Source organism: Amblyomma maculatum, chromosome 11 (assembly GCF_055883805.1).
Source record: "Amblyomma maculatum isolate TAMU_Amacu chromosome 11, ASM5588380v1, whole genome shotgun sequence".
NCBI lineage: Eukaryota > Metazoa > Arthropoda > Arachnida > Ixodida > Ixodidae > Amblyomma > Amblyomma maculatum.
Genome location: NC_139354.1, coordinates 119,269,334 through 119,294,133, shown reverse-complemented (window position 1 = coordinate 119,294,133; position 24,800 = coordinate 119,269,334). Strand labels below are relative to the sequence as shown.

The 24,800-nt window shown below is 43.7% G+C and overlaps 1 protein-coding gene across 1 annotated transcript in view; it reads left to right on the top strand.

Annotated features, from left to right (window-relative positions):
• Positions 1-24,800, top strand: part of LOC146174856 (neprilysin-1-like) — a 101,065-nt gene that overhangs the window by 13,938 nt on the left and 62,327 nt on the right. The window contains exons 5-6 of the mRNA XM_084585472.1: positions 7,361-7,562; positions 23,262-23,339. Coding sequence (XP_084441598.1) covers positions 7,361-7,562; positions 23,262-23,339 — 280 coding nt within the window. The remainder of the gene's footprint in view (positions 1-7,360; positions 7,563-23,261; positions 23,340-24,800) is intronic.

The following is a 24,800-nucleotide window of genomic DNA, read 5'->3' as shown; positions in this document are numbered from 1 at the left end:
GTACGCAAAATAGGTTTCCAAAGTCTTTACTTATGTGTTAGGTAAGATTCTCACTCGTTCACAAGAAAAGCTTATTGTGAGCGATATATGCAGCTTTGGTCAAGGATGTCCGCCTAATGTTAGCATGCGCGGCAATTGTGACACTGTTATTTTTGACGATCGGAATTAGGCATTTCTTATCCTGAAGAATTGATTAAAACTCTGGATGATATATAATGTACAAGGTGTGCCAAGAAATCCATGTCTGCACTTAAGCCTGCGTAGGTGTAGTAATGCGAAATTATCGCGCTTATGTCTCCGCTCTGTGTTGGTGCATATTCGCTTCTGACACTTTTGTCGCTGTAGATAAAAGTAAGGTGAGGCTCGACCCCCATTTGCTGGTGCATAGTTCACAAGACTGCTCGGATGTAGTTTCTTGTTCCAAAGATGTTAGATGGTGCAACGTGCCTGTCCAACGGGAGATTCATAGCCTTTTGTTTGCTTTTTTTTTAGTTCTGAACGCGCATATGTCAAAAGCTTTTCGTTGCCCACCATAAGTCATACTCAAGGAGAGGTTTCTAAATTTGTCTTTATTGTTAACGTTTTCTTCTTGCCTAATGTCACTATTGTCCTTACCAGAAATTCCCACCGGTCCTTTTACGCTATACAAGGGGATTAACTACCCGGTACTCGGGCAGAATGATTTTTAACAAGACTTCCATGTCGAGCGAAACTACCCCGATTCTTTTCTTCGCCTCATTTTATCTGTTTTTCTGCAAAGAAGCTGCAGCTGAGATACGGCTGAGCGCTTTGTAAACGTTGTATATATACCTTCTTTCTACATAGTATGTAATAAATACTATGCATGAAAAGAAGTCAGCGCAGAATAGTCGTTTTTACGTTCGTCTGCATAATGAAACGATGGATTCCTGGTGGCTACAGGACTTGTTTTTTTTTTGTGGGTCAGTGTGGAAACATTTGCGCACACATGAGCCGACAATCTTTGTCCAAATCTCCTGTGCTTTAAATATTTACGTAAGGTGTACACCCATCGCTTCCCCTCGGTTTCTTTTTCGCCGTTATATACCTCCGTAAGAATTACGAGAATTGTGTGTCGCCATTGAGTGAAGCATTTTGTACACCCTTTGTATCGACAATAAGCGTCCCTTTTGATGTGAAATTCAATGATCACGCCCTCCAGGACCAGGGAAGCTCTGGCCTGCTAGTTGCTAGGATCGTCTTATATTAAAAGGCTGGAATCAGACTGCATCAGGTCACCTCGGTATCACTTTTAGGTGGTGAAAGTCATTCTGATTTAATTACATAGAAATAGCCTAACGTGATATTTATGGCCTTGCCATGGTGTGAAGGCATTTGTGCGCATTCAGTGCACAAATATTAATATTTTTGCGCATGCATAGAGAAAGAAAACAATTTTCATTTCTTGTCGTTTCGAAGAAGTGTAGCCATATGGAGTTTATCGCCTGTCCTGTCCTTGTCTATTAGTGAATTCGTATTTATTAGCGTTTTGAAACTTTGCCTTTATTTTACTTTATTCATACGCTGCGATGCTTCACTGGTGACTATGAAGGTATTTGTAGTCTTGAAACGTTTTGCCAAAAAGGAAGGGTCCTCCACTGAAGTGTGATTAAGGGACTTAATTTGAAAATGTGTTGCGGACAAATGAAAAAACTTTTACCGGTAAATATAATAGCAAGCATACATGAAATAGTGTTGCGTCTAGACCTATTCGACTTCCCTATTATAATTTACCGACAGCAACAACGGTATCCTGAATAGAATGTGTCGACGCTACCGTGAAGTGCAACGTGACTAATGATTATTGACCATAAAGATTAATGGCAGATTGTAACAGATGAAATGGTTTTTAATACAGGTGAACGGACGCACACGGCTCAGAAAAACCCGGAACAGTCTGCGCGCGCCTCGCTTGCTCCGCTTCTTCTTCTACTCCTCCCGCTGCTTCTCAGTGCGCCGCTACGCGGCGTAACAATTCCCCCCCGGCAAACGATTCTCGTCCACGAGAAAATTAGGTAGATCGAAGAAGGCAGCGCTTCATGCGAGCCACGTGAACAACTTGTGTCTTGCGGGATCGGCGGTTATCCGTCGTGACTTTGGCGATAACGTTATTCACGTCATTCAGTTGGTCCAACACTACGAAGTGGCCATCGTACTTGCAGAGAAACTTCTCATGTAATTCTCGCTTGCGAATAGGCGTCCAAAGCCAGACGTAGTCTCCAGGGTAGTAATCAACTGCACGATGATGCAGATCGTAGTGTTCTTTCGAGTGGTTTTGAGAGGCCAGTGTGCGTAAGCGGGCTATACAACGGGCTTCTTCGGCACGGAATAGTATCTGGGAAACAGACGCATCGTCGTTGGGGGAAAATGGGAAGATGGTGTCTAAGAAAACGTGCGGAGTTCTTGCATAGAGTAAATAGACAGGAGAATAGCCGGTAACTTCTTGATTTGCAGTGTTGTAAGTGTACGTCACATACGGTAGCACTGAATCCCAGTTGCGATGGTCAGACGAGACGTACAAGGACAGCATGGTTGTGAAGGTGCGCTCGGTGAGACCGTTGGTCTACGGATGATACGGTGTCGAGTGTCGGTAGTGTGAACCACAAAGTCGGAGCATTTCTTCCACGACATCAGCAGTGAATTGCCGACCACGATCACTTATAATAGCATGGGTTGTGCCGTGGCGAAGAATAACAGATTGCAAAAGAAACGACGAAACATCAGCAGCTTTTGCGGTAGCGAGAGCAGCGGTCTCCGCGTATCTGGTAAGATAGTCAACGCAGACGATAACCCAGCGGCAGCCCTCCACAGTCTTTGGAAAAGGACCGAGCAGGTCAATAATTGCAATCTTTTCGAACGGTGAGGTAGGTGGCTTGACGGGTTGTAAAGGTCCGGCCAGCGTGGTGGTGCGTGCCTTAAGTCGGCGGCATTTCTCACATATCGCAACTTATTACTTGGTGGTCTTATAAATTTGTGGCCAATAAAAACGCTGGCGAATTCCGTGCAGGGTACGACAGAAGCCTAGATGTCCAGAGGTATAATTATCATGCAAAACTTGTGCACGGAGACTTTTTGGGACAACCAAATCGAGGGCAGCACCGTCAACTGAGTAGTTCATCTTGAACAAAACACCATCTTTGATAGTAAACTGCGTTGACTATGATCTTCCTTCTGCCTCTTGTATTAGAGGCTGTAGTGACCGGTCGTTGCGCTGTTCTCACCTAAAGGTCGCCATACTAGGAAACGTCGATGCGATTGAGGCTAAACATCCGTCGAAGCCGTCTTCATCGTTAACGGAAGTCGGCAATGGGTGCCGTGACAAGCAGTCTGCATCACTGTGATGTCGTCCACTCTTGTACGCGACACCAAAGTTGTATTCTTGCAGGCGTAATGCCCAGCGCGCCAGACGACCAAATGGATCGCGAAGTCCGATGAGCCAGCATAGCAAATAGTGGTCAGTAACTATGGTGAAGTAGCGTCCATATAGGTATGGTCGGAACTTGTCCACAGCGAACACAACTGCGACGCACTCCAATTCGGTAACTGTGTAGTTCCGTTCACATTTTGTGAACGTTCGGCTGGCATACGCAACAACGTCTTCAGCCCCACTATGCAGCTGCACAAGCACCGCCCCAAGACCGACGCCACTGGAGTCAGTGTGGACCTTAGTCACAGCAGAAGGGCCGAAGTGGCGCAGCAGTGGTGCTGAAGTTGGAGCTGACTTGAGCCGATTCAAAGAGGATTCGCACTCTGGGGTCCACACAAATTGCGAATCCTTGTGCAGTAGAGAATTAAGGGGGTGGGCAAGTTGCACAAAACCAACAATTAAGCGACGAAAATAAGAAGAGAGGCCAAGAAAGCTCCGAAGACTTTTCAGGGTGCGTGGAGTTTCGAAGTCGCGTACTGCAGCAATCTTCTGCGGATCCGGCCTAATACCATACTCGTTGAAGAGGAACCCAAGAACTAAAGTTTGTCGCTCTCCAAAATGGCACTTCTTCGAATTCAAAATGATGCTCGCTTTGCCAAATCTTTCAAAAACTTTATGGAGCCTCTCATTGTGCTCTTGGAAGGTCTTTCCAAAAATGATAACATAATCAAGGTAACACATGCATATTTCCCATTTGAGGTCACGAAGGATAGTGTCCATAAATCTCTCGAACGTCGTGGGAGCGTTGCATAATCCAAAGGCATTACATTAAATTCGTATAAACCATCTGGTGCTACAAAAGCAGTCTTCTCACGGTCGGATGGATGTAGAGGAATTTGCCAATACCCTGATCGCAAATCAACAGAGGAGAAATATGACGCCGAAAGCAGACAGTCGACAGCGTCATCAATGCGAGGTACCGGGTATACGTCTTTCTTTGTTACTGCATTCAAACGACAGTAGTCTACACAAAATCTCAAAAAACTGTTTTTTTCGCACCAGGATCACAGGTGCGGCCCACGGACTAGAAGATTCTCGGATGATTCCTTTGTGCAGCATTTCGTCCACCTGTTCTTAAATTATCTTGAGCTCTGCCGGGGAGACTCGGTAAGGTTTTTGGCGAATAGGGGGTGCGCTTGCTGTGTTAATTTTGTGTTAGCCAAAAACCTGGGAAATGGCTACCCGATCCATTTGAGGCAAAGTCGAACATTTGAGCATGAGTTGTCAAAATGTCTTGCAGAATACGGCGTTCATTAGATGGGAGCGATTTGTTGACCATGCCCTCAAACTCAGCACAATATTCGGACTTGTCTTTCGCTGCTCCTCTGAAATCGGAAATAATTCCAACGGTATGAGTCACATATTTCTCGAATCTCGCGAGTGTCAAACCAGAAGGAAGACAAACTGGCTCTTCTGACATGTTCACAGCCCAGAGGTATGCGCGATCGTCCTCCACCTCCACGACCGGAGCGTGGCACCGAAATATTTTTTTCGCTCCATTCGAGACATCTAGCTCGACGACTATTGAATGTTTAACCATGAAGGATTTAGATGACTTCATGGGGAGAAACGTCGCCGTCATCGCAGGCAGCAGTACATCTTCCTTCAAGGCGAGAACTCCTTGATGACTCTGAGACATGTTATCTACTAATGCGGGGATAATGTTCGGCTGCAAACAAATTTTACCGGCACTAAAGTCTAAAGTCGCACCACACTCGCGCAAAAAGTCAGCACCCAAGATAACGTCATGAGTGGCACGTCTCAAGACAACGAATTCTGACCTATAGCACTCGTCACCATTTACAACTGAAACTGAGCGCAGGCCAACCGGAACTAAACTTTCACCCCCAATTCCACAAAATGTAGTGTTTTTGTCCCACACAAACATAACTTTCTGTCGAAGGCAGTTCTTAAATGAAAGACTCATAACTCACACAGCGGCACCAGTGTCAACCAAAGCATCTGTTTTAACATTGTCTACATACATTGACACTTTGTTCTTTAGCATGACGATAGGTAGAGGTATGCGCGAACTGACCGTCTGGCGACCTTACCTCCATCGGTCGCACCACCTAGTTTCCCAGTGGTGGAGAAACAAAGCGGCGACGCGGGGATGGCGAACGGGGTTGTCGCAGCGGTGGGGGAGTGATGCTGCGATCGGACACAGGGGCTCATTCCGTGCATGGCGTTGAGGGGAAGAGGGCCGATAGAAGGTAGCGGGTGGCTGCTGCTCCCACTGGGCACCATTTGTGAAGCGCGGTGCTCGTTGGACAGGGGGTTTTACAATGTGACAAAGTTTCAATATTTCTTCGATATAACGTGTGCATGTCTCACCGGGCAGCTGGGATGTCTGGGAAAGCTGATTCTCAGCGCGTTCCTTCTTCGCAAGGGTATCCCCAAAGGATTTCGTAATTTCTTCAACAAATCGGTCCCAGGTTGTCAGGATTTCTTCGCGGTTATCAAACCACGTCAGGGCCGTGCCAGCGAGGAAGAAGACAACATTGTAAAGACGTGCGATCAAATTCCAGCGGTTGTACTTGCTTCATCTTTCGTAGTGTCGGAGCCATTCCTCAACGTCATCTTGGGGCTCAAAGTAGAACGTACGCGGCTCTCCCTGGTGGGGAAAGGCCGTCGTCTCTTCAGGTCGCTGTTCATGAGTCTTCGTCGTGCGGGTGGTAGCCATTGAAATGTACTGTTGAGGACATAAAGGTGGCAAACCTGCTACACGACGGCTGCGACGAGGTACTGGGAGATCCAGAACGTTTTACCCCGCACCTCCACTAAATGTAACAGATGAAATGATTTTTAATACAGGTGAACGAACGCACACGGCTCAGAAAAACCGGAACAGTCTGCGCGCGCCTCGCTTCTTACACTTCTTCTTCTGCTGCTCCTGCTCCTTCTCAGTGCGCCGCTACGCGGCGTGACAATATTCTTTGCCGGAAGCTGTTTTTTTTTCTTAGCAGTAAATTTAACATTAGGCGATATGTTCTTCGGAGGGCGATCACGGCTGTGGCGAAAATGGCAAAACCTTCAATATTTCAAAATCAAAAAGCCGCTCGATCTATCTGTGAGTTCAAAATAGTGATTATAATGGCTGTATATTAACTTTCCTACCAACAAGTAAATTATAACAAACTGACTTTCGTGATCTTCTGGCATTGTATGTATTCGCTACTCCTATTACCTTTTAGGTTTCGTTTGTGCGCGCAATATCCATGCACGCTTAGCTTTTATGCTTACGCTTCTCAAAACATACGTTACTTGTGACATCACTTTCTACATTCCTCGCTCAGCCTTAATCCAAAATTACTGTTATCAAAAAATATTTTTAAAAATTATTGTTTAAAGTAAAATATAAGGTGTTACATTAACCGCCCCATAAATTTTGAATGCCAGAATACTACCATTGTAGTATCTAACAAAATATTGAAGCCACGTAAAAAACAATTAACTGCATCTATGGAGATATCCTGGTGCCGAATGTTCCTTCCAAAGCAAAAAGGATACAGATCATGGGAATCCAGATATACCAATCATTATTTGCATCCTCATCAATTATAGCACCTTGTCTGGGGCTTCAATAGAAGTACTCGCATGCATAACATTCTCGCAGTCCAAAAGAGACGCATCGGTTACATCGGAAATCAGCCGTACATTTCCCACACTGGCCACTTGCTTGCAACCCATTGAATATCCGTGTTACATCTTTGTATGAGTAGAATTTTACTAACTGTTTTCTTCAAACAACTCGTTACATGAGTTTATAATTGCAATAATAGGGATAGTAAAATATTGCACTCATCATTTAATGGTTACATCACAATATTGCAATCAATTGTTGCATGCTATCTGAGTGACGTGCATTCTAACATATTCATGGTGTACATTGTGCTTTTCGTCTTCTATTTAAAGGGAGAAAGTCGCCAATATTGTAAACTATGCTGGCGTTAGGAAGATTTACTCACTGACAGGTGACTGGGCGAAGCTGAATATTCTACTCAAGGAGGAAAAAGAAAGGTGGAAGCCCTGTTTGGAACTGGTCAAGAAAGAAATGCCAGATGTCGTCAGTTATATATATGCAAATCACAGCTTTGACAGAGATGCAAGAGATCAGGTACTTCACTCTTTTGGTCTATATCTCTAGACGTAAGAGACCCTTCGCTTCAGATTTTCTGTTAATAGCAAAATGGGACATAAATCATATAAAGTAATGATAGAGTATCAGAAATTTGTTTCGGTAAAACTTGCAAGGTTGAGTTTGATTGCGTAGAGTGTGAATAATATTGAAGTAGTCAATGTTTTATATTTCATAAAGTTACATTCCCCAACTCGCCTAGTGATGAAATGTAACTAGTTCACCTTTCAAATCAAACCTGATAAAACCAAGGCGTAATTATGCTTCAAATAAAAAAGGAGCGAACAGAAATTTCAGGAATGAATAGCTGACTGCTTTCTATCTTATGTATTCATGAGAGATACAATATTTAGTTACAGGAAACAACAATGGCATGTGCCATGAGGTAACCCGACTAGTCTGCATTACTATGTTTGTTTTTTGATGCCTCACTAAAAACACTAAGGAGTTTTATTGTTTTCTTTTGTGTTACTGGATTTTTACTACCTTTTCGTAGATAATAAAGTAAACAAGCCGCGTATATTTTACTTTTAAAATGTCTAGGAACACTGCACTCGAGCGGGCTGTAGGTGCATCGTAGAGCTCCCGATAAGCGCAACGTGCCTTTCTAACAAACAAACAAAGAAACAAGCAAAAAACGAAAGAAAGGAAGAAAGAATTGTTCACTACCTTTCAATATTTATCTTTACTGTTCAATACATAAAACAGCGCTCACTAGCAAGAGTCAATATGCTACCTTGTTCATACATTAAAATCTCAGAACAGACATCTAAATTACGCGCTCACTACGCCAACACTCATCGAGAAGAGATCTTGTAAACCGAAGAAGCTACAGGGCCGGAAATCCTACTCGTGGACTTGGCATTTCTTGTGAATTGTGCTGTGTTTACATTCTGGAAATGCTGAAATACTTATTAATGAAATACCTAATATTGAAATACTTAACGGAACAAAATTACAGAATAAGTCAAAGGCAACGGTTAAGCACAATAATTACGGGGGACGCATAACTTTCGTCATTAAGGCTATGATGAGATAGTGAAGGTTACCTCCAGACGTAATGGCCTGGTCTAACTTGGCTATAAGAATGCGTCGGCGTTGCCTAGGTGCACCATGCCTCACTAAATGAGATGCAAATCAGATGTTAACACCAGGTGAATATTACAAACATAACAATTTAACAGCAGGTGATAGAAGGCTTAAGTATAACTGTAGACAAGATGGCGCATAGTGCATGAATGACAACCAATTTTTAGAACTCTGGCGCCGGGTATCGTCGTGATTGTTGGCGCATCCGTTGACTCCTGCGGACTTGTATAGATTCGGATGGCCTTGTTGTGTCTTGGGCTCGCACAGCATGCAGTGGTGCGGATGTCTCATGGTCTGGAGACGAGGGAGGAGGCGGCAGTCAGAAGGGTTCTCTTGTGCGCTGAAACTGTTCGCCCTCTTCCGTTTTATAATGTAGGCACGAGGAACCTAAGCCCGTTTTATGACCCTGACAAGGGATTATGCTCTTTAAGGCATGTTACCTCTGCCATTTACCTCTGTTGTAGAAGCAGCGTTGCTTGCGCCTGATTTCTTCTAGTCTTTGTCGCGCCGTCTTGGGTGGCTCTGTTTCTGGTCGCAGGTGGCAGATTGGAACAGAAAGCAGCGTTCTTGTCTTTCGCCCTATGAGCTCCTGCACAGGGAACTTCAGAAAAGAGTCCCGAGGTGAATATCTGCAGTCGAGAAATGCGGCACAAATTCAGTGCTGCCGGAACGCAACTGCCTTAACAGCTTCGTAACTCCTGGTACTGCTCATCCTACCATTCCATTATAGCGAGGATAGTACGGACTAGACCGGATGTGTTGAGGTGCACTCTGACCGACAGAATCCTTGAACTGCTAAAGGGTGGTCGGTTTACTGTGCATAGTCACCCTGCGAATGCATGTGGGGCAAAGATGTCATTGAATGCTGAAATAACCTTGTTAGCTCACGGCGCTTGCACAAGCCTGTTTTTGATTCATAAAAAGGAGGACAGAAGTCAAAAAGAATAAAGTACTCGTCACCGTCATGATTAAATATCAGCCATTGTAAAAAAATAAATGGAAGCGAGCTCCCATTGAAGCATTCTTGCCGACTCCAGGCGAGGTTTGAGCTTCTTCGCGCCTCGTGATGTCAGTGACGTACTTTCGGCGAATAATTTGATATGCTTGTTTTAATTTCGGCGACAAACAAGGCCAACGAAGACGGAGGCAGAATGATGCTCGAATAAGCCGGGAAAATTAACACCATAATAACTGTTGAGCCAACTTTACTTGACATGAATTTCTACTGTGAAGTTGACGTTAACTGAAATGTTACAGCATTCTCAACCACCTTATTATAGCGTCGTTCTTGCTCCATCATCTTTAAGCTAGTCTTTCGTGGCGTTTAACGTAAACGTATTTTGGGGCTTTTCTTCTTACTCATTTATGCACATGGCCTTCAAGTGAATTTGGCAACCACATGGGTAAGAATCACAAGGCTTGAGTGATTTCACTAAGCACATAAACAGTGAAGTCCTGCTGCATTTCAAGCAAGGCTTTATTAACACATGGATACATGCATAGAGGCTTGAACTGTAGGGTGGCGACCACCGTTCATTTGTCTGTCATGGTCTTCATGTAATCCCTGTGATAACAAAATGACCTGAATGTAGGTCTGCAAACGAGACGTGGTAAGATTATAAAACGGTAAGAGATTTTACCACCAAGTAAAGGGTGTACCTATTGTCACGTGGTGGTGGCAATGTCGATGACACAAATAAAACTTTGGGAGTACACTGAAGAAACTCTTTATTGGGCAAACGAACTTAACGATTCGGCAGCGGCGATAGGAACTTTTGTGCTCGGTGTCGTCGGCCAAAGAATGCACGTCGCACGCGCCAACGCTCAATTTAAAGGCGGCAGGGAAACATCGAGATAAAGCCACACCGTGAGTAGCGTAATCTTGAACATTGCAGAAACACGCGATTGTCAAGAACCTTCTAGATGTCCCCCCTCCCCCCCCCCCCCCCCCAAGACGCATCTTGCGGGACTTAAAAACGAAAAAGCAGCGTCTCGCGACAACGAGCATGAACAAAACAAACGACCAAATCGATCCTTGTGCTAGAATTACAATGATAACGCAGCATGCCTAAAGGCGAATACATTGCCGCATAACTCCCCCCTTAAAAAAGCATCGCCTCGATGCTTACAAAATAAATACTGAAAGGTAAATAAAATACTAGAAGTTAAAAACCGTCCTTTAGCGCGCGCCAGATAAGGCTTCAGGCGCACCACATGGACGATTTCTGGACGTGCCCGACGCCAATGTGATACGCTCATGCCGTCAGGAATGACTTCGTAATCAAGTTGTCCTATGCACTGAATGACTTTGTATGACCAAAGTATTGACGCAGTAACTTTTCACTTAGACCACGACGGCGAATTGGAGTCCGAACCCACACTTAGTCTCCTTGCTTGTCTCTGCGTGGCGTCGGCGTAAGCTGTATTGTCGGCTGTCGGTGACATTCACAAATGTGGCTTTAAAATGCATGTTCTACAACTGACCATGTAGTCCACCTAGAAAACTGTCCGTGAAGAATTTATACATATACAAGACTATCTTGTTGTCTTTTTTATATGGAAAAGGCATATGACACAGGCAGGCGTTTCGGCATTCTCAGTGGCTTAGCAAACTTGGGCATCCAAGGCGGAATGTTAAACTGCCTTAATATCTCCTGGTGTAACCTTCTATTCCATATGCGAGTAGGTTTTGCACATCAACAAGCCTGTCCAGGTGAATGGAGTACCTCAAGGGTGCTTCCTACGTACGATTGTTTTTATCATAAAAATGAACTCTATAAGTGAAATTATCAAAAAAATCTTTAATTGATTCAGTTTGCGTGGATGACCTGCAGATAGCGTGCACGTCCTCGATTGTATCATCATGCGAAAAGCAACCGGGGTTGACTATCAATACACTAGCAGCCTGATCGACAAACATTGATTCAACTTCTCTTCACAAATATTGCCCATTCGCATTTTATTTCTAACGGATCTTACAAACTGAACCCACTCTATGCATAAGTGAAGCCATATTGCCTGTAAAGAATCAGTTCGAATTTTTGGAAGCAACTTTGGACAGGAAACCGACACTTCTACAAAGGATAAATAATCTCAAAAAGAAGGCTTCTCAATCTCTTAAGATACTCAAAGGGCTGTCCCGAAAACACTGGGGCTTTAACAGAACCTGCCTTTTGAACATCTGTTATGTGTAGTACGCTCTTCCTTAGACTACGAGTGCGTTGTGCATGGGTAAGCAAAAATGTCCTACTTTAAACGTCTTGACACAGTGCAATCTCTCGACTTGCAACTCTTGACGGGTGCGTACAGAAGATCCCTATAAATTGCCGCCAAATCGAAAGAAATGAACTTCCCCTCGAAAACAGGAGGACAATGCTAATGTTCGCTTATGTGCTCAAAAATAGATCTCTATCAAAATATTTTTGGTACCCGACAGTCATACGTGCCCATCTGGAACACTCTTCAGCCACAAGCCGCAACAAATATAGCCAAAGATGTCATAGAATTTGTACAGAGAATACTGAAGGAGAAATGGAGAAATAGCAGGATTCATTGAACAAGGAACTACACAACAAATTAGACTTAGTGAAGCCAGTGTTAGAGAAAGCGAAATCATTTATTCACAAAAAGCATTTCATCGAAGTCGTTTTATGTCACTTCCAAATTGGTTACACAACTTCCTACTTGCAAAACAAATGTGCCTACATGCGAACTATTGGGGAGAGGTTGTCCTGTCTAAGCGCACTTAATTTACATGTAATAAACGTGAAGAACTGGGACAAAAACACTTCCCGTAGGTTTTTGTGTAACATACATCACTACACCCAAGGTTAATTATACCATAAAAATCACTCACTGACATTGCTCATGATTTTTTTCATCCTGTAAAGATGTGAAGCCTTCAAACCATTTATAGAATTGCGAACTTATAGTGTTTATTTTCAAACCTTGTTGGCGCATGATGGTCTAAGTTGCCTATGTGCCATCAAGCACAAACAACACACTTCACATTTGTCTTAGCTAGCATGGCGTTATCCTTCGGAGGGTCGATGATCTTGTATCGAATTTTGATGATTACTCGACGTGAATTGACGCTCCGGGAATACTGAAGTAGTATCACAAACCTGGCAGGATAAAAGAATTTGTTTACTGTAAATCTGGCGGCGCATCGCCTTGATGGCAAAGCGAGTCCGCGGGCCATCCCAGGTGGTCCTTATTTATTTAAGCTCGGAAGTGAGCCATACGCTGATGACTGAGTAGTGAGGTCCTGTATCTACTAAGACATTAATAGCTCGATTGTTGGCGGCCACTTCAAGGTCATCTATTCACATCCTCCATTATCTGATGGCCTCGGTGTGGTCCAATATCCTTACCGTCTTGTACTGAATTCGCTGTCGAGCACACCATTGTCACTTCGCTGTTTGGGGGCGTAAGTTGGAACTCAGGTTTCGTGACTCTTTATATTGTCATGGTATGGAGTGGGGGTGGAGACATTGCGGCACTCTGGTATACTTCGTCGCCGGAGAAGGATCTTCAGTCGCTGTACAGCATTATCACTTGCAAAGATCGGTGTTTTAGTTCTCCCTGCAGGGTAGGGGACTTTCCTCGCACATAGCTTTGGCCAGAAGACGGAAACGGGTTCTGAGAAGCTATTGTGAACTATACAGGCAGCCTTATTATGCATTCTATCGCTCGCAGCGGAAGTGTCATGGACGGGTGTAGGGTGCCGAAAGCTGAGTCGCACAAGGCAATACGTCTCTACCGGCAGGGCTGTGGCATTTGGCCGGCCTAGCTACATTGGAAGCAGAATGTTCTTTTTCTTCGAAGTCTATCAAGAGTATAATTTCCTGGTGCTCGAGAATCGTTCGTAGACTTGGGAGGAGTGGGCCCAGGGGCGGGGTTTGGCAACGCGATAGAAGCGATGAGGGCTTGATATTTGTATTTTCGGTAGCTAGCTACTTAGTAAGGCGGTCTTGTTCGCGTCTTGTGGTTGCTATGTAGTAGCTGCCAAAGGCGGGTTGCCAACTGCCTGCTACATGTTCGAAGCAGGCGATGACCTCGAAAGCAGCCACATGAGGCTGTTAGGATTACGTTAGCAGCTGGTGCACTTTTTCCCCGATAACTTCCTCATTGATTTCCCGCAAGTTTTCTCGGCCTAGATATGTTACATCTATGTCAATAGACGAGGCTTGAACTGGGCGGTTGTATTCGAGGGCTTCAGAGCCGAGGATCGTTTCCTTGGTGGACGCTTCGTGAACAGCCACGACTATGGATTTGAGGGGTTTCTGCAGAGGCCAGAAACAAACGGCTCTTTGAGGGGACAAAATAAAAACTGCCTTTTTTTTCTCCAGGCATGTGTGTGTTGGCTCGAAAAAAAGGCTCTTCAATTCGTCCCTACCGGGGTGGCACAGTGGTTACGGCGCTCGATTACTGTTTTCAAGGATGCGGGATCGAATTCTGGACTCGGCGGCCGCTTTTCGATGGAGGCGCAAAGCGAGTAGCCCATGTGCTGTGCGATGTCAGTGCACGTTAAAGAGCCCCAGGCGGTCGAAATTTCCGGAGTCCTCCACTACGGCGTCTATCATAGCCTGAGTGGCTTTGGGATGTTAAGCCCCACAAACCAAACCAAACCATCTTCAATTCCTAATTGTAAGCACGGAGAGACTCATTGAGCAGCTGAGGTTTAGTCTGAAGGAGCGGTTCGAATTTTTTTTGAAGAGGTTTGTCGACTTGCTCGTTATTTGAATATTCCCCAAGATATTAATGAAGAATAATGGTCTTCATACCACGTCCTAGCTGCCCCAGTTAGCGTGAAAAGGTTTGTAGCTTGAAGGTGTAGTCCAAATAGTTAGACGCAGCAATTCGTCCGTTCTGATCAGGGCAATCCTCTAGACGATATGCCGGGGTTCCATTAAACAGTGGCGGGCGGCTGCTGAAAGACGACCGGAACAGATAAGATGGTGAGGTATGGGAATTTTTGAGTAATTGAGGCTTTCATCTGGGCCAATTAGTATGAGGCAGTAGCCGCTGGTAGCCGGTAGCACATAAAATCGGCGGCTTTCTCGTAGGCTAGCTCTCCCAAGTGATACTTTCACGGCTGTTGCTGCTTGTTGTAGGGTGTGCCCAAAACATGAAAAACAGCAACTTCAACACATATAATGTGATAGTGGCGATGTTGTAGCCAGCGAACGAACAGACAGGTTTAGGTCTGCAGTCAACTCTTTCCTCAGCTGACATGCGCTCGCGAAAGAACTAAGTTAATCAGCATCGGCGATGGCTGCGAAAGGCCTCGTCAACATCGAACTACAAATTCCTCTTGCCAGCGCTTAAAATAAAGTAGTGACGAAATATACAGATAAAGCTTCAAAGGTGCATAGAACAATTTCATACAATGTGAAATCGATGCGAAAGGTTGGAATTATTTGAGGTACACTCTGTCCCATTTTGCGCTACAAGCAATATGATAAAAGCTCATTCGGGAAGCTTTGAAGGTGAACAAAGAAACAGCATAAGTTCCTTTTGTATGGTACAGGCACATCTATAAAGCTGCTGGCCAGAGCCTTCCAACCGTGAAATAGAAGCATTACAAGTACTTGCTCCACTCCCTAGAATGAATGTAGTTGGTGGCCTTTTTTGAAACTGCTCCCATTAACGTTGTTATATTATTCTTAAAATTAAACCTCATCTGTAACTCTTAATCAAAGGAGACGAGAAGTAATGATTCACCTACAAACATTTCTTATATACACCCAGTGCTTTCTCTGCAGCCCGTGGTAATTCTGGTTCTGGTTGCTTACCTTTTGTAAATAAGGTGTGAGATCTGTTGCCATCGCGAACTATCCCCAGCATCCTAACACACTCAACCAACTCAGGTATGTATTATATGATGCGACTAAAATCATGGTGGGGACTGATAACGCTTTCCACGCCTGATCGTGTTACATAATGTATAACTAACCGCGCGCTCTTGCTGTAGAAGGTGGAGCTCCCAATAGTGAATTTAATGTAATTACCGCGAGGACATGAAGGTTTCTCGAGCTTAAAAGGTATGGCCGCTGTGAAGTGCGAGAATATTTTTAGAGAAAGCGATGGCCATGAGCTGTTAAACTTCACGCTTGCAGAAAAGGATTCCGCAGTAAGTTACCTAGTAGAAAACACTTGGAGCTTATCGCGGTGAATCAGATCGATTTCCTGATTTCTGTCGCCGTGCAGCTGATCACGTTTTGCTAAGGCAACTACTTAGAATATTTTTTATTTCCTAGATATATACAGTTATAATATGACCTGTAATGAATGAGCATGGTCACGAATATTACCATAAACAATATCAAGAAAGGGTTTATGGATCAGTCTTCGCACACTCCATTAAATGTTAATCGGTTGTTAAGGCACTGGTAACGGGCAAGAACGGAGCGGTAATGGTTTAGCTTGCAGATATCTAGTCAGTCGAAAGCACTTCTTCCTCTCTCTCAGCCATATTCCGCATAATAGTACCTTCTTTATAATTATAACTTTCAATAGCAAATTTGATTGAAGCAAAGTTACAAAACTCATCATCATCAACACCATTTATTATTCCCTCAAGGATCCCTACGAGGGACAATAAATAAGGGGGGGGGGGGGGGAGAATTGAGAGAAAGGGCCATACATTAGCATAAAAACAAATAAAAAGAATACAGAATTGTATATCGTTGATAAATTGGGTAGAAAAAGAAATTTAAGGAAAAAATCAAAGTCAGGAATTCGAGACAGTGCACACTAAATACGAATAATCATGTAGCAAAGCATAACAAAATATGATATGCGGTAAAATAAACTATGATAAGCCGAAATGGAAAAAAGAGGAAATACAGAAAAATAGACGTTGGCTCAACATTGCACGCAAGTCGGATTCCTAATAATGGAGCGCAAGAAAAAGTGACTATCGCAGGTCAAAATGATCAGTTAGTAGCTGCCTAAATTTGGAGGGATTAAACTCGTAACTACGCATTCGGAAACTATGTTCCATTCCTCTATGGCGATCTATAAGAAGAATTTGTTGAAGGCGTTTGTGGAAGTCGAGCTGTATACTTTTAAGGTATGAAGCGTGCTGCACGATTCTGAATGGCTTCAAGTGAGTGGATCAAGTAGGCCTGATGGGGGTTCCATATTGCTGAGGCATATTGTATTTTAGGGCGGATGTATGTTTCGTAAGCTAGTTGTTTACTGTTTAATGGGGACATAGCCAGTGATATTCGGATGAATTCAAGTGTTCTGGAGGTGCCAGCCCAAGTTTCGTGATATGGTGCACCCAATTTAATTTGTGCGTTATTTCAACACCGAGGTACCTGTACGTGTTCTTTTAGTGATTGAGCGGTGGAGTTGAAGGAGAACGGGATTTAAATAATAGAGCGTTTACGTGAAATGTGCATGAATTTACATTTTCAAATATGAGGCTGCATGAGCCAGTTGGAGTGCCATTCCTGCATTTTGTTAAAGGCGACTTGTATAAGCTCCTGGTCGGTATAATTGGAAATGCGGCGATAAAGGACGTAATCAACAGCAAAAAGGCGGACGGATGACGAAATCCCATATGGCAGGTCGTTGATAAAAACGAGGAAAAGAAGCGGAGCGCGAACAGAACCATGTGGTGCTACGGAGATAATATTACTTATGCCCATCAGTTATCAACTAAAACCGGAGGTACACTTATATGTTGATGAAGACAACAGTGCTCGTTAGGCGCAGGTACATATGTATACCTTGACAAGAATGAATGTATCTAAGGTTCCGTTCCAGTACCGAATTACTGTCGGAACAGAAATTGGCCATATATATATATATACCTAAGCCTAACTGGGCTGATACTTTCAGCTACACAAATAGACCTATACCTGTCAAATGGCTTTTTGTTTGTCAAGCACTTGTGAAAAACTCGCTTACCATTACCAAACTGCTGCTATTCTTTCAGAAATCTGGTACTAGAAGTTTATTATTATTATTTAGCTGAATTATCGATTCTCAGTCGTCACAATGAATCCCACACCACGAATGTTTATTTGCACTTTACAGGTAAATACACAATTCGTTAAGTGCAGGTGCCTTTCCAAGATACCGATGATTGAGGAAATAAACTGGGCTGTGAAAACGAACTTTTACGTCATTGTAGCCTACTAGAGGCTGTTAAATCGGGATAATAAAACTATAAGGTCTGACGAATGCCGAGAAGGTGCGTTTTCAGAATTGCAAGGTGAAAGAATTCGAGCGATTTACGACAAGCTGCATGGCGTCCAAATTATTTAAATCTAAAACTTGTTCTAAGAAGGCTGTGTGGGTCGGGTATATACATGAAAACATCAAACCTATACTGTAACTTGGCAGACCAGTGTTTTCAGAAATTATTTTGGCACGAACCTGGAGAAACCTTCAAACCTGAACAAAGAAAATAGATGCTTTGCGTCTAAGCTGAACACATACTAAGGCAAGCATTTCTCCTTATTATATGCCATACGAAGCAGAGAACCCTTTTTTCAATTGAGGCCAGTTCTGAGCTGAAGGTATACCTAATTATAGCGGCCCTCTCCAATGATATATTGGATGCGGTAGCCATTTCGTACCAGAGAAAAAAGCGTAGGGCTCTTTGAAGTTCAATCGGCGACAGTACGCAACTTTCTTGAATACGCTGAAATTACAAGAAAAATGAATATGCGAGATTATTATCTTAAAATATTACTGTTCACGTGGTCTTGGCGCCACATACAACAGTTCTGCTCTTTTGATGTTCTCGTGACCGAGGGTGGCAAACGTGGCCTACGTCGCCTAAAGGCGATGGTGTCAAGCCTGTATGCGCTGCCACATTAGAGCAGTCGGGCGTGAATAAGCATTAACCCATTTGTATCTACCTTTTGATAGTTAGACAAAATGTGCATTGCTTTGGAAATAATTTTTGTTCTAGTCGGTACATAGAAGACTTTGAAATGTGCGTAATGCAATTACATATACTCTGTTCAGCGACACTAGAGTCGTTGAGTCATTGGTTACGTTCAACAATTGCTATTCACGGCACAACCTCTATTTTATAATTAGGTCCAAGAAATTGCTGATAAAATTAAAGAGTCTTTCATTGAAGAGATAGTGAAAAGCGAATGGATAGACAAGCAAACCAAGGAGACTATAACTGCAAAGGTAAGGAGCCATGTTTTAAAATTTAAAAACTTTTGGGTGCATATTTATTTAGCGCATTGGCCGATCCTAGCTATAAAAAAATATTTCATTAGTGAGGAGGAGGATAGGAAGAATGAGAAAACGTAGGTAGGATAAGAGGCAACGAAGTCGATTTACTAGCCTGCATTGAAAAAAGGGCTGTGAGGAGAAAAAGAACGGGTTAAGGGTGGAAGAAACCTCTAGATGAAACACACACGGTAAAGTCCCAGCTTCTCGTGCAGGTCCGATGATAATAGAAAACGAAGTAGTGCCTGGTAGGCCTTCACCGCTGATAATTGCTGCGGGCACTGCTCGAGGATCGTTTCCTCCGGCAGCGGGTATCGGTGTACAATCTGTAGTGCATGACTTAGAGGCCGTATTTTGTCAGTGTATAAGTTGCACTTACAAAGACTAGGGAGATGTTCTCTCACTACCGGAGATACCGCAATTCGGGTTCCATGTCCAAAACTAGTTAATAATGGATTGTGAAAGCAAGCCAAGCCAGAGACTACACTGCAGGAGTTTGTTCATGCCATATCAAACAATTTGGAAGTCAAAGGTTTAAGCTATGGTTTAGGAAAAGTAGACGTCCGCTTGAAATGTGGCAGGCATTCCCAGAGGAAATATAACATATCTTGTACCATTGTTTGATGCCTACTCGCTGCGCTGCTTTTGCAAAGAGCGAGGACACAGATTGTCTCCTAGTGAGTTAATAACGCAGCCTCGTTCGCCCTGTGATTGCATTTTATGTCGAATGTCCACTTGCAAACTCCAGCTACGAAATGCGTTTGTACTCAAGTATTGTTGAAGAAAAACTTTTTGTTAGGCTTGTTGGTCCATAACGATTTGAAAACGTTCAGTGCAAATGAAATAGCCCGAAGGGGAAAAGAAGGGACATATTGTCGAAGAAATGAAGCTACGTTTTTGCTGTGCTGACGCCGACATGAGGAAAATTAAGATATCGAATTTTATGATGCAAGGCGTCAGAGTTACTTTTTGCTGTCCTCGTGAGAATTCTACCATGAATAATGGCCGGAGGCCAAAGAGAAGCGTCCTCATTCGAACGGACCTTAGAAGCCTTAAAACTCTTCAATGCACCACCCAGCTCAAGTTTCCAATCTCCAAGCCAATGCAACGTCTGTGACAGCGACAATTTTCGGGATATCATACTGGAAATTGTCAAAAAAGAACTTCGCCGGCTACTGCCATTAATTCAACAGCGAAAAATTTCGACGATTACAGACTTCATTCGCGAAGAGGTAGAGCGCACCGTTAGTACCACTCCGATTCAGACGGCCGCGCCGAGTAACCACTAAGGATGAGCTATACCGCCGCCACCATCCTGTGTACTGAAGCTTCCCCTTGGCTCCCACCCGCCAAGTTTACGAACGACACTCCAACCCCAGAAAAAGTGACGAGTGGAGGACTTCCAACAGCTGACCAATCTGCTTCCATTGGGGTGCATCCTCCGTCGTGGTGCGTAGAGGCATATCGCCCTGCGTAGCTATTACGCCTCGCCTCAAAGCCGCGTGGCTCCGTCCTGGCGAAGAACCATAAGAAATCGACACCTTCCTAAGCAGAGAGGAGCACGCGTCGACAAGGTTTTTGTCCTGCACCGTATCCAGTTCGAGGACCGATCTGCATCGTCGGGACGAAGCTCCTTGAAAGGAAGGTACCCGAGCCCCCGTAGGAGCACTAAGGAGAGCAACCTTTGTAGGTGAAGTTGATGTTCAGGCGAAAAACATTCTCTGCCGCCGATTGCGAGTGACGAAGCCGCGGACTTTAACAGGAAGCTCCTTATGAAGACGCCCTCGACGAGCACGTGCCCAGACTTCTAAGTAACCTTCCTTCATGCGAAATCTTCACGGCGGGACCAAACAGCGACTTAAGTACACGAAGAAACCGAGATTGACCATCAAAGCCAACATGTTATGCAATGACGCAAACAAGGAACCTCTTTGATGCTGTCGACGGAAACACCGTTATCATCTTAGAATAGATTTCGCCCAGTGGCTCCTGTGATATCGCTGTTATCACTGGACCCGACAATTCTGTCATCAGTGAGCCGTTCGCTGCCCAACTCAAAAACACTGAATACTTCGGATGACTGGCGGATCCGCACCTCTGGAGGCAACCTTATTGCGCCGTTGGAACGATGCATCACACGAGTAACAGAGAATGAACGTAATTATCCTACCAGCATTGTGGTCCTGGGGCAGTAACCCCTCAACGTGATTTCGCCAATTGATTTCCAGAATGAGCAATGAGCGATTATTGACCTTGGCTCAGATCTAATCAAGGTTACATAAAATACATAGAAAGCCCAAAAGGTGTCGTAGATGGAAACACATAGCTACTCTTTCATCTTGAAGTGGGAATTGTAAGGAGCGTCACCCTTGTCCCGCATGAACAAAATAAAGTGGTGGTGACGAACTTCGGATACAAATACCGGCATCTCAAAAGTGTACGACGACTACTTTTCTCGAATGCCTAGTAGATATCCCTGAGGTCTCCGCCCTCACTGAAAGACTGAAAGATTCTGCACCCAACCAAGGCAACCAGCTCTCATTCGACATCAACCCAGCGCTATTCCGAAGCATACAAGACCAGATACGCGCCCTTCATCAGAGCTACAGCGAGTGCTTCTCTTCAGCATCGGCAGTGCGACAAACACTCATTGCGAAGCACCGCATTAGACCATGCAAACAGGGCTTACCCCTACACCAAAGCCTTACCGTGTATCGCCGTGAAAGCGCTAAGTCATCCGCGAGTAAAAAAGAATGAACTGCTTCGTGGCGGTGCTATCTAGCCATCAAGGAATAGGAATAAAAAAGAAACTTTTCACTTCTTCGTAGATTACCACCGCTTTAATAGAAAAAGAAAGACGTTTGCCGCCCCTGCATAGACAACATAGCGGACAGATTCTGCAACGCCACATATCTCTGATATGGTATTAGGAGCGGCTACTGGCAAATAGAGTTCGGCAAAAGAGATCGTTAGAATACCTTGTTCATCATACTGGGTGGCCTCTTAGAGGTAATGGTCACGACTTCTTGCCTCTGTACCACAGCAGCGACGTTTCAGCTAGTAATGAATACTGTACTGGCTTGCTTGAAGCAGCATATTTGTTTGGTATTCTTAGAGGATGTCATTGTCTTCTCATCTAGCTTTGCAGGCCACGTGTAAAGGCTCCTGATAGTGTTAGATGCATTCAGGTCGTGTTGCTAACGTTATAACAAAAAATTCAGATTCAAATTTCACCTTCCAGATTAGTCACAAAAAACTCTGAATGGTTCCTGGAATAAACTTCGCCCTCAGCAACTTAATGAAGGCAAAGGGAAATAGTGCAGAACAGCAGTCCACGCAAGTTGTCAATAAAGCAACAATAAAACAAGCGAACTTATCAAAATTGAAATAAACTTTAAAAAGCTATTTGCATCACGACGCACACGTATATGAAACCTGAAAAGAAACTGTTACAAAACTGGAACATGTGGTGATAAGACTGAAAACTTGTTACAAAATATAGGCTTACCATGAGAAGGCGTACAACGTAGTTTTCATTAGATCAAAAGAACGTATATAATCCTAGCATAGATGCCAAAAATGTTTTAGTTCTTTCTTTGATGAAAAAGTATGTTCGGGGTATTTGTTGAGAAGAGATGGCCAAGCACAGAGAGTGAATGTATTTTCTACCGGGTGAGCGACAGATTGTTATGCAGAATAAGTCTCAAATGCTTCAACATTCGGAAGACGTCGAGCATGGGCCTAATTATTTTAACGTGATAGCGTTAAGGGTGGCATGTCACAGAAACTCCGGCGACGGCGTTCTGATTGTAACTCGAAAATAAGAAGAAAGTATGAAACCAAAAAGCTTTACAGAAACCCAAGGAATCAAACAAGGTTCTTTCCCAGTGCTATGAAGGCACGCAATCACTCCTCCATAGAACCGCATTGCTTCTCTCCAATAAATGTAGACCTAATGTATGCATTGACTTATGACTGTCGGCTAATGTTAAATGCGTCATTAAAAAGAAGCTAATTACAGAATCAAGGCATAATCAAGTAGCAACGAACATTTATGCTTTGTTTACCTACAATACGGCGTCCGCTAGAGAATGTCTTCGATCACACGGTGCTGCCGCAACACATGGCGCTAGTCGCCACCAGATTAAAAGCCTCATACATCCATGCATCGCCCATTGATGAGCTCTTATAATTCGATGCATCCATGCAAAGCATTCAAGTTTGAACGCTATTGCGTTGAACTCTTAGGCAAACTTCAATTTTTGGCAGTATCATGTATTTGCCCATACTGAAATTTTGAACACAACTTGGAGATAAATGCTGCAACAGATTTTGCTCGCATTGGTTCTTACTTCAAAGAAATATACGCCTCCGTTCCAGGTCAATGGAATCAAAACAACGTTTGGATATTCAGATAGTCTGTTTGACCAGACTCTTCTTGAAGCCCGTTACCAACATGTGAGTATGTTTTCAGGTCTGAGACGGCTGCAAGATTAACATTTCCTTTCAATATTACCTTTTTTGCTGAATGTTTCCAGTAAGACCGAATTCAATCTGTTATATATAAAATAAGTTATTTAAAATAAGCCACTGCAAAGCTTTGCGCCCGCCGCACAGGTGTGTATCACAGTACCGCTAACATGGAATCACTAGCTGGCTTCTCACCGCATTACTATGTAATTTTAATATTCCAAAAAAGTACTTAACTCCAAGGTTTATAATTTATTTGAAGCGTTCGAGCTTAATGTAGCTAGTATCCGCAGAAGTTTTAAACATGGAAAATATTTAAAAAGGGATAACACGGCTAATCCTAAGTTGAGAAAGCGAAAGCGCGAACCACTCCTCTATCAGTATCTGCTAACGCAAGGACACCTCAAGCGGACCCTGACGACCCGAAGCTTTCAAAGGGGTAACGACGGATACTTGTATTCATAGCAAACGCTATGAATACAAGTACAAATATTTTTACAATTCAAGACGTTACGAAGGTTTCAATAGTATATTTAAAGGGGAGTCGCAGGTGACGAGCCGAGACGGACAACGTTGGTGGAAAATGGCAAGCAGGGGCGTAAAGGCTATGTGGCATTTTTTCAGGAAACGATTTATATTTGTATAGCTATGTACAGGTACGAGTGAAGTTTGCCATGTATGGGCAAACTGTAGGGGCGTGTATGAGCAGCCCTCTCGTAACTCGACAGGGCTGTATGAAATCTACTCGGATTCAATCTCGGAAAGGCGCGGCCTCAATCTCCTTAGCGCTGCAGCCTAAGCGACAAGCGAATTTCTAAAATTATAAAAAATCAATATATATCTACGGCAACGTTCGCAGATGTCTTTAAAAGTAGTGAAAGACCGGTACATTCATGAATTATGTTATTTACATTTGAAATCCTCCTGATAGCTGACATGTTTTAGCTTCAATATGATGCACTCTTGAAAAAAAATCCCGTTTTCGTAAAATAATTTTGCATTTGAAACGAACATTACCTTGAGTGAAGCATCACCTCTATAATTTCCTAATTGGATGATTTGTACTAGTGTTACTTCCCTTGCATGCATGAAATATTAAGGCGCATGCCTTACTAGCCCCATTACACGAAACGCCGTATTCGTTGTTCCGAACTTCCTACTGATGAGAACATAAAGGTCGAATTTAATTCCGCCAATTTTAGACCACTGTAGCAACATATATAGACGGTGCAGCAAACCAACGGCTTTGGATTTCCAAATGAGGCAGCCACGGGCATACGTAGTGCTTGCGCTCTTACGCTTCCAGACTTTTCGCGGCTAGCTATTCCTAAAATCATCCAAAGTGAAATTCAGCCTGAGAAAAGACTGCAATGCACTTCCAGCGAGGCAGGGTAAAGCACAACTTCCACATCTTGATCGAAATGCATGGTAAACTGTATGGTACTTTTA